This window comes from Conger conger, chromosome 16, assembly GCF_963514075.1.
Source record: "Conger conger chromosome 16, fConCon1.1, whole genome shotgun sequence".
Lineage (NCBI taxonomy): Eukaryota > Metazoa > Chordata > Actinopteri > Anguilliformes > Congridae > Conger > Conger conger.
The window spans coordinates 4411359-4426782 of record NC_083775.1 but is presented as its reverse complement, the minus strand read 5'-3'; the positions used below and the strand labels follow the sequence as shown (position 1 = coordinate 4426782).

Genomic DNA, 15424 nt, shown 5'->3' with positions numbered 1-15424 from the left:
GAAAGATAGGTTTTCTCCCAACCGTGTGCAACGTTTTGCAACAGGCTTTGAGGTGTATTTTGTTCCTGTTTGGTTTGGAGGGTGTGTCGGGGATGTAGCCCAAATCGGTAATGACGTAGACCTACGATTTAAAGGCTGGAGAACAACTTCTCCGACGCCATAGGAGCAAACTGTACTTTGTCAGTCAGTCCGCCCAATGTTTGCACCCGGTTATTCAACGCACCACCGTTTCGGTTTAAATAAACGTTTTTCTACGTTTGTCGGGGCTGAACGTGGTCCTGTTCTCATGAATTTGGACCATGGCCTTTGATTGGCTACAAGACGCTCTGAAGCAATATGGACCAATAAGAGATCGCTGGGAGCAACAACAGTTAATGAGCTTAACTCATCCGCGTATTGATCAGTATATTTATGCTTTATTCTATTTGATTAGTGTATTTATGCTTTATTCTGTCTATATGGCATTCCCACGGAGTACAAGATGGACGCTAATATCAAGTTTACATTTTTGAAAATGTACAATTATAAGTGGAAAAATACATTTTCATAATAATTATTTATTTAAAATGTTTATTGAATTGATGGAACAAGACTACAATCGTGTAAAATAAAGGCAGGATACTTTTACATTTAGTTTTATAGGACAAGTGCATTAAGCATACGTATGAATGCACTATGTTCTCTTATGTAACTAGGTGTTACAGAACAGCCATTTATTAAACAGCGTTAGACAGAAATACATTCATCAAATAATAAAAATAAGACGAGAATGACTTAAGTGTTTTCTTTGAAATCTTTTTTTTTTCGTTGCTGACCTGCGAATTAAATTCAAAGCCAAAACGTCGGAGTATAAAAAAAAATGTTGACGTATAATTATCTAAAATCCTAAATCATTAAATAAGCATGACAAATTAAGACTGTTACCTTAACTGTTTTCTCCACTGCTCAGCGCGTGGATATGGGACATGGGCACGCCCCCGTTGGTCCAAGGGAAACTTGCGCAGTGTACAGCTATACGTCATCTCCCTGCGCCGGGAACAAATGCACATCTTTCGAAATGTCACGTTGTTACCTCTAGAACGAGACAGCACACTATCCCACGACAAATGTATGTACGTATGTACGATATTAGATTAAAGGTATTAGCCAGCTATGCATTGTGAAATTTAGCACGTTATCAGGTAACTAGTGCAACACTTTATTGCCTGAATGTTGACTCCGAAAAGACCACCTTTCAACTTAAAGTCGATTGCGTGGTTATTCAGGCATCCAGTCGTTCGTACTTTTCGGTGCGCTATAAACGTATGGGTTGAGAGCATTCCCCCGCGGGCAGCTTTCCAACTTTTGCGGAATATGTCATCTAATGCTAGTGGCAACCAGGACGCGAACATGAAGAGATCGAAACCCCCAAAAGACACCCTTCGGCACATAAGAAATAGAGCACAAAGGAATCAGGAGGATGGGCCAGCGACTGTGCACGTACAAGTAATTGGTGCAGGTAGCCGTGGCAACGGAGCGTCTCTCTACATGTTCTCCGAATTCAATCGGTAAGTAGTAGCCAAGTACACCGAAAAGCGCTAAAATTGCTGTACATTCCTCCAGTTGCTAATACATGTATCCGCAGATATCTGTTCAACTGCGGCGAAGGAACTCAGCGTCTGATGCAAGAACACAAGTAAGTCGAGTCAAAGAAGTTCACCGCAGGCTGGCATGTTTTTGACTGGATGATTATGCTGTGCTGACACAGTTGTTGTGTGTCTGTTCAGGATAAAGCCCGCTCGTCTGGACAACATCTTCTTCACTAGAATGAGCTGGGAGAATGTTGGAGGTTTGTCGGGTAAGAGCACCACGTGATCGTCCTTGGACAAAACAACATTAAACTTGCATTGCACCTTACAGCTTGTGCCTATAGTATGTGAACGGAATACATTCATGACTTTATTTATATGGAAAACCTGCTCTGTGCTACACTTGAATATTATCGCGTTGGGCGCGGTTAAATTTGCATTTGTGCCCTGGACCTTAGTACTGTTAATAAACGTAAGCTTTGACAGAGCGCTGTTGCATAAGACCTGTGTAGATTTGCTACTTATTAATTTGTGGAATAAATGCACATAGTGCACAGATCATTTCACGATGATGAATTTCTACAGTCCCTCCAGCTATTTCATGACATCTGTGGTGACTTGGTATACACTCACCAAGCACTTTATTAGGAACATTTTTACTTTATTACACCTACTTATTCATGCAATTATCTAATCAGCCAATTGTGTGGCAGCAGTGCAATGCATACAATCATTTCGATACGTGTCAGTAGCTTCAGTTAATGTTCACATCAACAATCAGAATAAGGAAAATCCTGGGATTTTCACACACGCTAGTCTCTAGAGTTTGCAAAGAATCGTTCCAAAAAAACAAACAAAAAAAATCCAGTGAGCAGTAGTTCTGCAGACAGAAACAGCTTGTTAATGAGAGATGTCAGAGGGGAAGGGCCAGACTGGTCAAAGCTGACAGGAAGGTGACAGTGCCGCAAATAACCACACATTATAACAGTGGTATGCAGAAGAGCATCTCTGAACACACAATGCGTCATCATTCTTGAGTGGATAGGCTACAGCAGTAGAAGTCTAAAAAATAAGTCTACTAAATACCTAATTAAGTGCTCAGTGAGTGTGTATTTCTGTTACTATTAGCAATGACCAAAACAATTATTCTTCTAAGCGGGGGTCACATAAGAACTGGACTATGCAGGCCTCTCTTAAGCATCCGTGTGGTAAGTACTCCATCTGATAACTTTTGCTTTCTCCTGCAGGGATGATACTGACGCTTAAAGACACCGGAGTTCCCGACTGCATTCTCTCTGGACCACCACAACTGGTGAGAGGCCTTCTATACAGGGCAAATACAGGGCTCCCAGCATTTACTTCAGGCTGGGGGATTAGCTGGGGGCGGCCTGTAGCGTAGTGGTTCAGGTAAATGACTGGGACACGCAAGGTTGGTGGTTCTAATCGGTGTAGCCACGATAAGATCCGCACAGCCGTTGGGCCCTTGAGCAAGGCCCTTAACCCTGCATTGCTCCAGGGGAGGATTGTCTCCTGCTTAGTCTAATCAACTGTATGTCGCTCTGGATAAGAGCGTCTGCCAATAATGTAATGTAATGTAATTATCAAACACTTATCTGTTCATTCTTAACTATTTATTTCATCGGGCACATCAAGCAATGTAGCCCTGAAACCAGGTGCGTCACTGTGGTGAGGTTTTGTGATTTAGGTTTTGTCTTATTCAGTCAAAAGCCTAGCGGGGCCTCTTGCTCAACGATGTTCACGTTGATGGAACGCAACTGCTTCTGGCAGACATGGTCATCACTGGAGCCTGTTCCGCTGATTATTAATTAATAATTCATAGTTTGTGGGGTCAAATGGCTGATTCTAGCAATGCAGCAACGAGTTTCCTGAATTAAACACTTTTTTGTCAAAATCTTTTCTTCCGTTGTCCTATCAAGGAGAAGTTTATGGATGCAATCCAGACCTTCTCCGGATCCCTGGACCAAATCAAGCTAGGTAGTGTGACTCACACACATACCTAAAATACGCTAAACATACGCTTGTGTCCGTTCATTGTTGAAGGAAGATGATGCACATTTGTCTGTAATTATGTACTCGTGTATATGAGGTGATAGGAGTGTACGTGTTTAACTTTTATGACCGTGAAAACATGCTTGCATTTTTGGGGACTTTTCGGTTTTAAGACATTAGCTAATCGCTTATTAGCCGGCTGAATTTTGACATTTTCTGAGGTCTTATTTTGTATTCACAGCTGTCAGTCCGTACACCAATGCTCCGTATTCGGATCAGACCGCGACAGTTACTCAAGTGCCAATATTCGGTGAGTATGCGAATAAGTTACTCTTATTTTTATAATACCCCCCCCCCCACCAAACCAAAATACCAAAGTTCTGCACTTCATCAGTAATAAGAGCTTCACTATACTTTATACCAACCTTTTACGTAAATTGTCTTGTATGGTTTGATGCATGGAGAGCACGTGTGGTTTGTCCAGTATTTCATCACACGTTTGTGGAATAATAATCGTCATAATGCATAATGCCGGTCCTATGTGAATTGTACCTCACCGAGCCTGTTCTTGTGTAGTTGGTTCTGTGACCTTGCTAGGCCTTATTTACACCTGTCGCACGACCCTTGCGATGAGCTTCGCTGAGGTACGAAACGCAAAAACGTCCCGCGACACTTTCGTTTCGTCGCGGGACGTTTTTGCATTTCGCACCTCAGCGAAGGTCTGGTGATGAGGGTTCTGTTGTCTCCACGGTAACAAGACGCCACCAAAAAACGGCTGATGTTTGCATTGGTGTGAATGCGAACATCAAACACGGGGGCGGCCTGTAGCGTAGTGGTTAAGGTACATGACTGGGATACGCAAGGTCGGTGGTTCTAACCCTGGTGTAGCCACAATAAGATCCGCACAGCCGTTGGGCCCTTGAGCAAGGCCCTTAACCCTGCATTGCTCCAGGGGAGGATTGTCTCCTGCTTAGTCTAATCAACTGTACGTAGCGTCTGCCAAATGCCAATAATGTAATGTAATAATGTAAAACACGGCGTAGTCTGTCCGTGTGTCAGTGACCGTTACAGCGTTCCCTCTGGCTGTCCCGTCAGCACGGTGCGAGAAGGTAAGGGAGGTGAGGGAAAGGTGTCGTTCGGCACTTAGATGTGTAGTTTTCAGGCGTGCGCTGAGTGTGATTCAGGCCCCACCGTTTTCAGGCGTGCGCTGAGTGTGATTCAGGCCCCACCGTTTTCAGGCGTGCGCTGAGTGTGATTCAGGCCTCACCGTGCGCGTCTTCCTCCCGCAGCCCAGCTGGAGGAGAGCGCTCCCCGAGAGGCCTCCCCCGGCCCCCAGGGGGAGCCCTCCAGCCCGGCGGACGGGGCGAGCGGCTCCGCAGATCCCCGGGAGGAGAGAGAGGGGAGCCCAGGTCAGGGGTCAGGGGTCAGGGCTCTGCGTGTTGTCATGGTTACGCCACTAGATTGACAGAGACACTGAAGGCAGTTTTTTAAAATTTAGTGAAGGCTTTCCAGACCGTGGGTAAACGCGTAATTGTTTTGGATTGTTCCTTGCCCCTCAGATGGGAGACCGACCCCGACGAGAGATCCCTCTTTGGTGGTGGCCTTTGTCTGTAAGGTCAGTAACACGGTCACGTACGGTTCAAACGGGTTTCAAAACCACGAAGACACACGCCGCTCTTTGTTAATTTTACTTTTCCTTTCTTTTGCAGCTCCAGCTGAAAAAGGGGAATTTCTTGGTTCAGAAGGCCAAGGACCTGGGGCTGCCAGTGTAAGCAGGGCGCTGGTTTTGGCAACTTTAGCGGGTATTTTGTGCCGGTGAAGGGCGCTCACAGGCCCTGTTTGTTTTTTTCCGCTGCAGGGGCCAGCCTGCCATAGGGCCCATCATCGCCTCGCTGAAGTCTGGGAAGAGCGTCACCTACGAGGGGAGAGAGGTGGGAGCGAGAGCTCACACACAGTGACCTGCAGACACAGTGACCTGCACACACACACAGTGACCTACACACACAGTGACCTGCACACACACACAGTGACCTGCACACACAGCGACCTGCACACACACACAGTGACCTGCACACACAGTGACTTGCACACACACACAGTGACTTGCACACACACACACAGTGACCTGCACACACACACAGTGACCTGCACACACACACAGTGACCTGCACACACACAGTGACCTGCACACACAGTGACCTGCACACACAGTGACCTGCACACACAGTGACAGTACGCACAGTGACCTGCACACACACACAGTGACCTACACACACAGTGACTTGCACACACACACACACACAGTGACCTGCACCCACACTGACTTGCACACACACACAGTGACCTGCACACACAGTGACAGTACGCACAGTGACTTGCACACACACACAGTGATCTGCACACATTACATTATTGGTATTTGGCAGACACTCTTATCCAGAGTTACTTACAGTTGATTAGACTAAGCAGGAGACAATCCTCCCCTGGAGCAATGCAGGGTTAAGGGCCTTGCTCAAGGGCCCAACGGCTGTGCGGATCTTATTGTGGCTACACCGGGGTTAGAACCACCAACCTTACATGTCCCAGTCATTACCTGCACACACAGTGACCAGCACATATAGTGACAACACGGCTTCTTATCCCTTTCTTTGTCAAATTGCACTCTCCGCCCCTATTAAAGGTACAATGGGTAAGATTTTTGTGTTAAAACATTGTTACAAGACCATTGTAAATCCCTTCCTGTCATTGAAAAAGGCTCACTGACATGTTGACTCACCCTCTGCCTGCGTTCATAGTCCTAAAATTTGGGTTTCAAGATATACAGTTGATGGCCCGACACTCTATCAAAACATTGTGTAACTGTACAATAATTCAAGCTCATTGGTTGAAAATTGGTTCTAACTGCCACAGCCAATGTTGTTTCAACGTCAGCGCATTTACAGAGAAGGGGGAGGGATAAACAGTGTTGTGGTTTGAAGGTGTTTGTTGCTATTACTCTCCATTAGAAGTGTGAACTTACCTATTGTACCTTTAAAACCCGACTGAACCCTTCTCATCTTTCTCAACCGAAGCTGTAACCCTCTGGGATTTCGGTGCAGCTGCTTCAGATTGGGCTTGGGACTGGGTGGGTTAAAGTTCACCGCCCCCGTTTTCTGATCTGGTCAGAGCCGTAATTCTTTCATGTGGACTTTGGACCGGCTGGGTGTGTGCTTTGCCAGTTTATGTGCCATAGAGTCGTATCTGCAGGAGGCCACGACTGAGTCTGAAAAGCGTGAACGTAAAAATGATTCAGTTTCAGCCATCGGGTGTGACGAAACGTCGATGCGTCGCGATGGAAACGTCACAGTACGACTGCGTCGATGCGACATGAATCGATTTGTATCACGATGACCGCGTGGCAAGTTTTTTTTAGGCGGATTGAGGCGCTGAAGTTAATAAACGCGCGTGTAATTTCTGTGATCTCTTGAGTGTCGGTGGAATGGGGGGGGGGGGGGGGGGGGCTGTCTTAATTTGCTTATCCTGAACAGGGTTGCAGAGGGGCTGGAGCCTATCCCAGCATACATTGGGCGAAAGGCAGGAATACACCCTGGACAGGTCGCCAGTCCATCGCAGGGCACACACACCATTCACTCACACACTCATACCCACGGGCAATTTAGACTCTCCAATCAGCCTAACCTGCATGTCTTTGGACTGTGGGAGGAAACCGGAATCCCTGTTCAGACTATTGCTATTGTATCATTACACGCCCAGTTCCCGCCGATTGGATATGACTCCTTACTGCACAGCGAACATCCTTCAGGGAACTGGATGAACTGGGCACGGTGGTGCAGTGAATGGCACTGTTGCCTCACACGAAGAAGGTCAGGGGTTCGAATCCTGGCCGGAGAATATTTGTATATGGAGGCAGCCTATCGCCTAGTGTGCAGGTACCTGACTGGGACCCGGAAGGTTGGTGGTTCAAGTCCCGGCGTAGCCACGATAAGATCAGCGCGGCTGTTGGACCCTTGGGGAAAAAAGCTGTGATGTAAACGTAATGGTTCTGGTGACGATGGTGTGGTCTTGTCTGGACCGTTCAGATCCACCCTGAGGAGGTGTGCACTCCCACCCATCCCGGGCTCGTCTTCATCGTGTTGGAGTGTCCCTCCGAGGAGTTCATCCAGCCGTTCTGCACCAATCAAGTCCTCAGAAGGTAACGCTGTCCACCAATCCGTGTTCAGCAGCTTACCTCCTGCACCAGTGGGCTTTCTGAAGCATGTCATATAACATCAAGCATGTAATAAGTGTGCTGTATTAGCATTTTTGGTGGGTGAATGCCTTTTTCTGCTTTAGCGTTTCCAAAGGGGTTATCAAACAATAGTTGTTTACCTGGAAATATATTGAATTACTGTGAAGGTGATATATATTGATATATATTATTATTATTATTTTCTTTTTTTCTTTTCTGGTGCTCCAGAGATGCCATTTTTGCCAAGTGTCAGTTATGTAAATTCTTAACAACTGAACTGAACTATTTCCCAGTTCCCTACACTATATTTTTAGCAACATACTGTATTCAGAACTATTTCAACTATTTCAACACATACCGAAAACAGGGGTCACCAACCCTGTTCCTGGAGCTCTGCTCTGCTAATTAGTAGAATCGGGTGTGCCAAATTTGGCTTGCAGTGAAAAGCTACAGGACGGTAGATCTCCAGGAGCGCGATTGGTGAGCACTGCTGTAGTGTGTGTACTCATTTTGGTTTCAGTTTCACGAATGTCCGGGTCTCGCAGGGTTAAACCCGGAAGGAGAACCGAGGTAAACGCGGCCACGGTTTCCGCCCTTCCACAGGTACCAGACCGGTGGTTCCGAGGAACCTGCAGCCTTGGTGGTTCACATCACGCCCGAGGCGCTGTTGGGGACGGACAGCTACAAGGACTGGATGGCGAAGTATGTGCCTTCAGTAATCCTCCATTTTGTAAAATGTCGTGACTAAGGCCGGGGCGATACGTCGCCATGGTAATTATGAGGCGCTCGAGCGGTCTCCCGCCGTGTGCTGTGAGTTTAAGGCTAGCTTCTGAGAGCGCACCTTCCAAATGAATACAGCGTAAACCACCAAAAAAACATATTTGTTATTGCTTCTCGATCAACGCAATTCACTCCAGGGAATAAAGCCACAAATGGCTGAAAGTAAAGCAGTTTTTTTTTATTTATTTTTTTTATTCATTTCCATTGGCTTTCTTTTTCCTCTCTTACTACTCGATGCACTCATAAACAACCAAACTGAAAAGGGAAAAAAAACATTGGCTCTGTTATCTATTGGTCGGTCCGAAGGCAGCCGATAGACAGCAATCACAGCTTCCGTTTCATTGATTGAAAATACATCACATGGTTATATGGAAGCTGTATGTCCTTGCTGCTGATTGGCTGTCTTATCAAAACCCAATCGACAGTGTTTCTTTTGTTCAGTTTTTTCCCCAGAAGCTTCAGGAGTTTGTATGGTTACTCGTGCTCCCGCTGTAGTTAAAGATAAATAAGCTGAAAGAAAGGCAATGTTCCACTTGTTGACGATGGCTTTGGATTCGATAATTGTAGTGGTACATCTTCCAGGCCACGTTGTGACCTCTGACCTCTCATTGACCGAGGCCCGCCCACTTTTGCCTGATTGGTCAGTGTGTTCCTGCAGGTTCCCGCCCGGCACGGAGCATTTGATTATGAATGAACACGTCCGCACCGTTCACAACCTGAGCAGCCGTAAACTGCAGATTCAGCTCAACCTGATTCACCCAGAGGTCTTCCCACAAATCAAGAGCTGTACTGCAAAGGTACGTGAGGATGGATCAGAAATATCATTATAAATGAGCACAGAGACATTCGGAAATATTTCTTCACACAGAGAGCGGTCGCTGTGTGGAATGGCTTGCCAAGATGTGTAGTGGAGGCAGAAACACTGGGGGGGGTTTTGAAGACCAGGCTTGATAGGGCGACATGGCTCAGGCAGTAAGAGCAGTCGTCTGGCAGTCGGAGGGTTGCCGGTTCGATCCCCCGCCCAGGCTGTGTCGAAGCGTCCCTGAGCAAGACACCTAACTCCCAAATGCTCCTGACGAGCTGGTTGGTGTGTGTGTGTGTGTGTGTGTGTGTGTGTGTGTGTGTGTGTGTGTGTGTGTGTGTGTGTGTGTGTGTGTGTGTGTGTGTGTGTGTGTGTGTGTGTGTGTGTGTGTGTGTGTGTGTGTGTGTGTGTGTGGCATCAATTGTTCAGCGCTTTGGATAAAGGCGCTATATAATTGGCAACCATTTACCATACGGTGTTAGATACTATCTATTAACAGTGAGCTCTAGGTAGCCTTTAGCGGCAGGTAAAGGCGAGCATTGCTGGGCTGACTGGCCCGTTCTCATCACCGTGCTGTGTTTGTGTATGAAGTCGTTCACTCTCTCTCCTCTGTAGGGAGGAAAGGCTGCTCTGCATGTGCCCAATGTCAGGGCGGAGTGTCTCCTGAGGTTTCAGCTCAGACCCAGGCTGGAGTGGCAAAGGTAAGCCACTTCCCCGCGTGTGCTCACGTTCGCCACCACGCGCTGTTCCGGAGAGTTCCGGCAGCGTACTGACCTGCCGCAGGGCCGTTCTCGGTATGTCTCTCTCATAGACCTTCTCCATAAATGGCTAGCTTGCCTATTATTGAGATGACTGGCAACAGGAGGTAAGAGGACTCGTCTCATTGGCTCAGGAGGTAAGAGGAGTCCTCTCATTGGCTCAGGCGGTAAGAGGAGTCGTCTCATTGGCTCAGGCAGTAAGAGCAGTTGCCTGTCAGTTGGAGGGTTGCCGGTTCGAACCCGCCCTGGGTGTGTCGAAGTATCTGTGAGCAAGACACCTAACCCCTAAATGCTCCTGACGAGCTGGTCGGCGCCTTGCATGGCAGCCAATCGCCGTCGGTGTGTGAGTGTGTGTATGAATGGGTGAATGAGAAACATCAATTGTACAGCACTTTGGATAAAGGCGCTGTATAAATGCCTGCCATTTACCGTAGAAGTTGTATACAAATTGTATGCAACTTGTGTGCCCGGTAGAAGGCAAGTAATCCGTTTTGTTTACTTTGAAGCCGCTTATTCAAATTTGAATTTGAAGTGTTATAAACGTATTCAGGTTGCGTTTCACTGCCTGTATGATTCGGTGAAATGCAGTATGACGCTGGTGCTTATTGTGTGTCGTCTGTCCCCGGTGAAATGACACGGGCCTGGAAGGTCTGTGTTGACTGATTAAAGGACTGCTTTTCTGTCTCAGACTGCCAGGCCAAACTGCGCTTTCCCTTACGGCTCTGTGAGAGACGAGAAATAAAGGATAATGATAAACTTGCTCTGTGATCTTTGCTGCTTAATTATGAAGGTTAGGCGTGCTTCTCGAAAGCAGGGTTTCCCCGGCTCGTTCCTGTGGGACCGCTGCGTATCACAGAATATCAACATGCTGTTCATTATTCGTAATTCAGTGCTTTTCATTTTTAAAGCGATTATTTACCCCCTTAACCTCCTAAGACCCGCACTCTTTTTTGGTATGCATTTTTAATTTCTCTTTGCTATTTGGGCTTATTGGGACCTGATAAGTATAAAAACTAAGCATCATCTTTTGACATGATGTAGTTTTTGAGAAAAATGATGTCCACAAATGTGGACTCTCGGTCTTAAGAATTAAGTATTATGGTTGTACAGCCCAAAATGTGGAGTCCACGCATGTGTACGCCAGGTCTTAGGAGGTTAAAGCCTGATTTTTCAGACTGTTTTTTCAGAAATGGCTATGTATGCCATGACGATGAGTCCTCATTGTGCCCATTAATTCACCTCAGTCTTTAATTTCATTTCCTCAGTCAAAGCATTGCTGCCTGTTTTCACGCAGTTATTTGCAGCAAAGAACAATAAGTACAGTGTGAATATGGGGCCTCTATTCATCAGGGCAGGCACTGCTATTTCAGACATAATGTGGCTTAAGAGGATAAATAACCCATTTAAACGTGAAAAGTACCCGCAACAGCTTGTTAAAATGACGAGGGTTGCGAACGTGGTTGGAATGGAAAGCGTCGTTCCCGGCGCTCCCCCAGGACACAGTTTGGGAAGCGCTGCTCTGGAGAGTGAGAGTAATCTCGGGAACGGCGGCTTGCCCGATGTTGTTTTGCGTTTTCAGCTCGGGAGTATGTTCCTGCGGGGCTGAGAATTAAACAGGAGAGGGTTTTAGTGTGGAGCAGCGTGCTGTCAGCCTAACCGCGTGATGTAGAGGCTGCGGTCCTAGTCTGCCCCCGAACGAACCGGGAAATCCATTTCCGTTAACGTTGCTCCACACGTTACACCGTACGTTACATTAACGTTACTCCATCACGTGACACTGAGGAGATCATCTCCTGCTGCCCTTCAGTGTGCTCTACACCACGTTACACTTCTGAGTGCAATAGACTATACACACTCTGACAATAGACTAGTCCCTTTGGTTGCAGTTGTAGCTGGATTTCATTAATAAGTTAATAAAAAAACATTTCTTCATTAATGGGGTAATTATGTACAGGAAGGCGTGGGCTATATTACCGATGGCACCTGAACACCTTTCTGCTCGTTTGCTCCCACCCTATTGGAAGAGGTCCTGGTTGCTCAAACACGTGACTGTTCACCCCTGACCCCTGACCCCTGACCCCTGTCCACAGAGATGGGATCCTCTCCTGCGACACCTCGGAGTTTGTGCGAGAGGCAGAAGAGCTCCCAGGGTTCCTAAAGGCGGTGGAGGAGTGCAAGCAGAGCCTGAGGGATTCTGAGGTCCAGTCGGGTCAGTACCGCTCGCAACGGGAGAGGGGCTAATGAACATTTTCTTATTCTTTTCGCACATTTCTCTGACCTTTTTTCATACGGAGGACTCGTACGAGTTTGAACAAGCGCCAAACTTCAGATAACTGTCCAAAATACAGAATATACGGTACTGTTGATGAGCTCCATCAGACAGATGGAATTTAACAAGAACAAGATTGTTATTTATTTCTTCAGAGAAAAATTCCCTTATATGGACGATTTAAGAACAAATCTGTTCCTTCAAGTGGTTCTGGCAGGAGGCCCGTTGTGTAATAAATGAGTTTGTTGTGGGCTGTGTTCATGTTTGTTTTATATTTTGTATTATAAGCTTCACGACCAGTAGATTTCAGGTTTCAGTTGCTTTCATATTCATTCCTGGCTTCTCACTAAATTCTACTCTCGGCAAATGCTTTGTCCTGCACCTCGTGGATGTGGTCGTTATCTTACCCGTGCAATATTCTCACCGTTCAGCAGAGTCGTGCTGAAAGATGAAATGGTGTGAACATCGTTTTAAAGGCTTCCATTCCACAATAAATATACTGTCCAAAATATTACATGACAATGTCAGGACAGGGAAATGTCATTATCGGACCTGCCTCATCCGCCATTGCAAATATGTGGTCTCAAAGAGAGAAATCAGCTTTTACACAACACGAAAGCAGCTTTTGAGGCACTCTGATTGTTTGCCTGCCCAGGGACGACAGTTGAAAATGAGCCAGCTGGCACATTACAGAAATGTTGATCAGTGTGAACGGTTCTGAGGTCCCTGTCCCTGTCAAAAAGTTTCATGAAATGAAATGTAAAAGTGTGTGTGTAATGTGTGTGTGTGTGTCTTTCTGTCTGTAATGTGTATGTATGTGTGCGCGTGTGTGCGTATAATGTGTGTGTAATGTGTGCGTATAATGTGTGTGTAATGTGTGTGTAATGCTTGCGTATAATGTGTGTGTAATGTGTGTGTGCGTATAATGTGTGTATAATGTGTGTGTGTATAATGTGTGTGTAATGTTTGCGTATAATGTGTTTGTGTGTAATGTGTGCGTATAATGTGTGTGTGTGTAATGTGTGTGTAATGTGTGTGTAATGTGTGTGTAATGCATGCGTATAATGTGTGTGTAATGTGTGCGTATAATGTGTGTGTGTGTAATGTGTGTGTGCGTGTAATGTGTGTATAATGTGTGTGTTTGTGTATAATGTGTGTATAATGTGTGTGTGTGTATAATGTGTGTATAATGTGTATAATATGTGTGTGTGTGTGTGTGTGTGTGTGTGTGTGTGTATATAATGTGTGTGTAATGTGTTCTGCAGAGGGAGCAGAGAAGTACCCTGAGGTGGTGTTTCTGGGCACTGGCTCCGCCCTCCCCATGAAGATCCGGAATGTCAGCGGCACTCTGGTGAACATCAGGTACGAGCTTCTGCATGTTATCAGAGTAATGAATCGAGAACCCCACAACTGTTGTGTGTGTGTGTGTGTGGGGTTTTTCCGTAAATGTATGTGGTGTGTGAGTGTGTGTGTGTGGGGGGGTTTTTCCGTAAATGTATGTGGTGCGTAAGTGTGTGGTCTTTCTGTGAATGTGTGAGTGTGTGTGTGGTTTTTCTGTAGTAATGACCTCACTCCTCCTGCAGCCCCACCCAGTCTGTGCTGCTGGACTGTGGAGAAGGCACGTTTGGGCAGCTGTGTCGTCACTATGGCAACCAGGTGGACGAGGTTCTGACCAGGCTGTGCGCGATCTTCATCTCTCACCTGCACGCCGACCACCACACGGTACCGTTCACACCGCTGTTTAACGCCACCACTCTCTCTGTTACGGTTTCATCCAAGAGAACCGTTTCACTTTTGTCCCAAGCCACTTCGGCTGAACTAAGCCGGGGCCAATCCCCGTGCAGCAATGTGGGGTTAAGGCCCTGGCTCAAGATTTTATTTTAGTTACGCTGGGGTTAGAATTCCCAAATTTCTGGGTCCCAGTCAAGAACCTACTGCCTCACAACATGACCATAATACATTACATGACATTACATGTGTTTTACTGTTCCTGTGCTCTGCTGTGTCATGACATTACACAGGTTTTACAGTAACTGTACTCTGCTGTGTCATGACATTACACAGGTTTTACAGTAACTGTACTCTGCTGTCATGATATTGCACAGGTTTTACAGTTACAGTGCTCTGCTGTGTCATGACATTACACAGGTTTTACAGTAACTGTACTCTGCTGTGTCATGACATTACACAGGTTTTACAGTAACTGTACTCTGCTGTGTCATGACATTACACAGGTTTTACAGTAACTGTACTCTGCTGTGTCATGACATTACACAGGTTTTACAGTAACTACTCTGCTGTGTCATGACATTACACAGGTTTTACAGTAACTGTGCTCTGCTGTGTCATGACATTACACAGGTTTTACAGTAACTGCTCTGCTGTGTCATGATCTTACTGTGGTCTACCGTGTCATGATGTTACTGTGGCCTACTGTGTCGAACGGTGCCGTTTGAGGGAAGCGTGTGCCCTTTGGGTTGTTTAAAGTCTCTCAGACAGATTCACTCAGACTGTCAGGGCTTCCAGCGACACCGCGGCTGTTAGCCACGGGGTTTGGCGGTAGTTGACTGTCTCTCGTTCCTCCCAGGGACTGCTGGCTCTGCTGCTTCAGAGGGAGAGAGCTCTGGTGAGTGCGTCCTCCAGACCGCCTGTGCCGCGTACGCTGGGGCGGAAGCTTCCAGAACACCAGCTTTAAAACACGGCGAAGGCTGTAATTGACTCATTTCTTTCCGTTAAAAAAACGGTAATAAAATCGCGCCCTCATCACTGGTGACGTAAATGCATAAAGGGCCGTCTAAGTAGCGTTACATTTCTAGAGGCTGAATATTAAGTTTGAGTCATATTAGCTTCCCTGTCCTTAAAACAATTTTCATTTTCATCTGCTGCTTATGAAATAATTGTATTTTACCGTGCCATATGAAATGATTCATTAAAATTAACAGCACAGTATACTGTGCCAACACTGCATATATTTGCATATTCATTCGTTCCAGCAAACGATTCAAGTCC

General features: G+C 46.3%; 1 protein-coding gene across 1 annotated transcript in view; it reads left to right on the top strand.

Annotated features, from left to right (window-relative positions):
* The first annotated feature begins 999 nt into the window (after window positions 1–999).
* Window positions 1000–15424, top strand: part of elac2 (elaC ribonuclease Z 2) — a 19472-nt gene continuing 5047 nt past the window's right edge. Inside the window, exons 1-18 of the mRNA XM_061223826.1 lie at window positions 1000–1547; window positions 1625–1675; window positions 1767–1837; window positions 2816–2880; window positions 3506–3563; window positions 3820–3888; window positions 4868–4987; window positions 5138–5193; window positions 5288–5346; window positions 5437–5509; window positions 7658–7770; window positions 8410–8508; window positions 9245–9383; window positions 10004–10089; window positions 12237–12355; window positions 13681–13777; window positions 13999–14137; window positions 15003–15041. Coding sequence (XP_061079810.1) covers window positions 1210–1547; window positions 1625–1675; window positions 1767–1837; window positions 2816–2880; window positions 3506–3563; window positions 3820–3888; window positions 4868–4987; window positions 5138–5193; window positions 5288–5346; window positions 5437–5509; window positions 7658–7770; window positions 8410–8508; window positions 9245–9383; window positions 10004–10089; window positions 12237–12355; window positions 13681–13777; window positions 13999–14137; window positions 15003–15041 — 1791 coding nt within the window. The 5' untranslated portion in view covers window positions 1000–1209. The remainder of the gene's footprint in view (window positions 1548–1624; window positions 1676–1766; window positions 1838–2815; window positions 2881–3505; window positions 3564–3819; window positions 3889–4867; window positions 4988–5137; window positions 5194–5287; window positions 5347–5436; window positions 5510–7657; window positions 7771–8409; window positions 8509–9244; window positions 9384–10003; window positions 10090–12236; window positions 12356–13680; window positions 13778–13998; window positions 14138–15002; window positions 15042–15424) is intronic.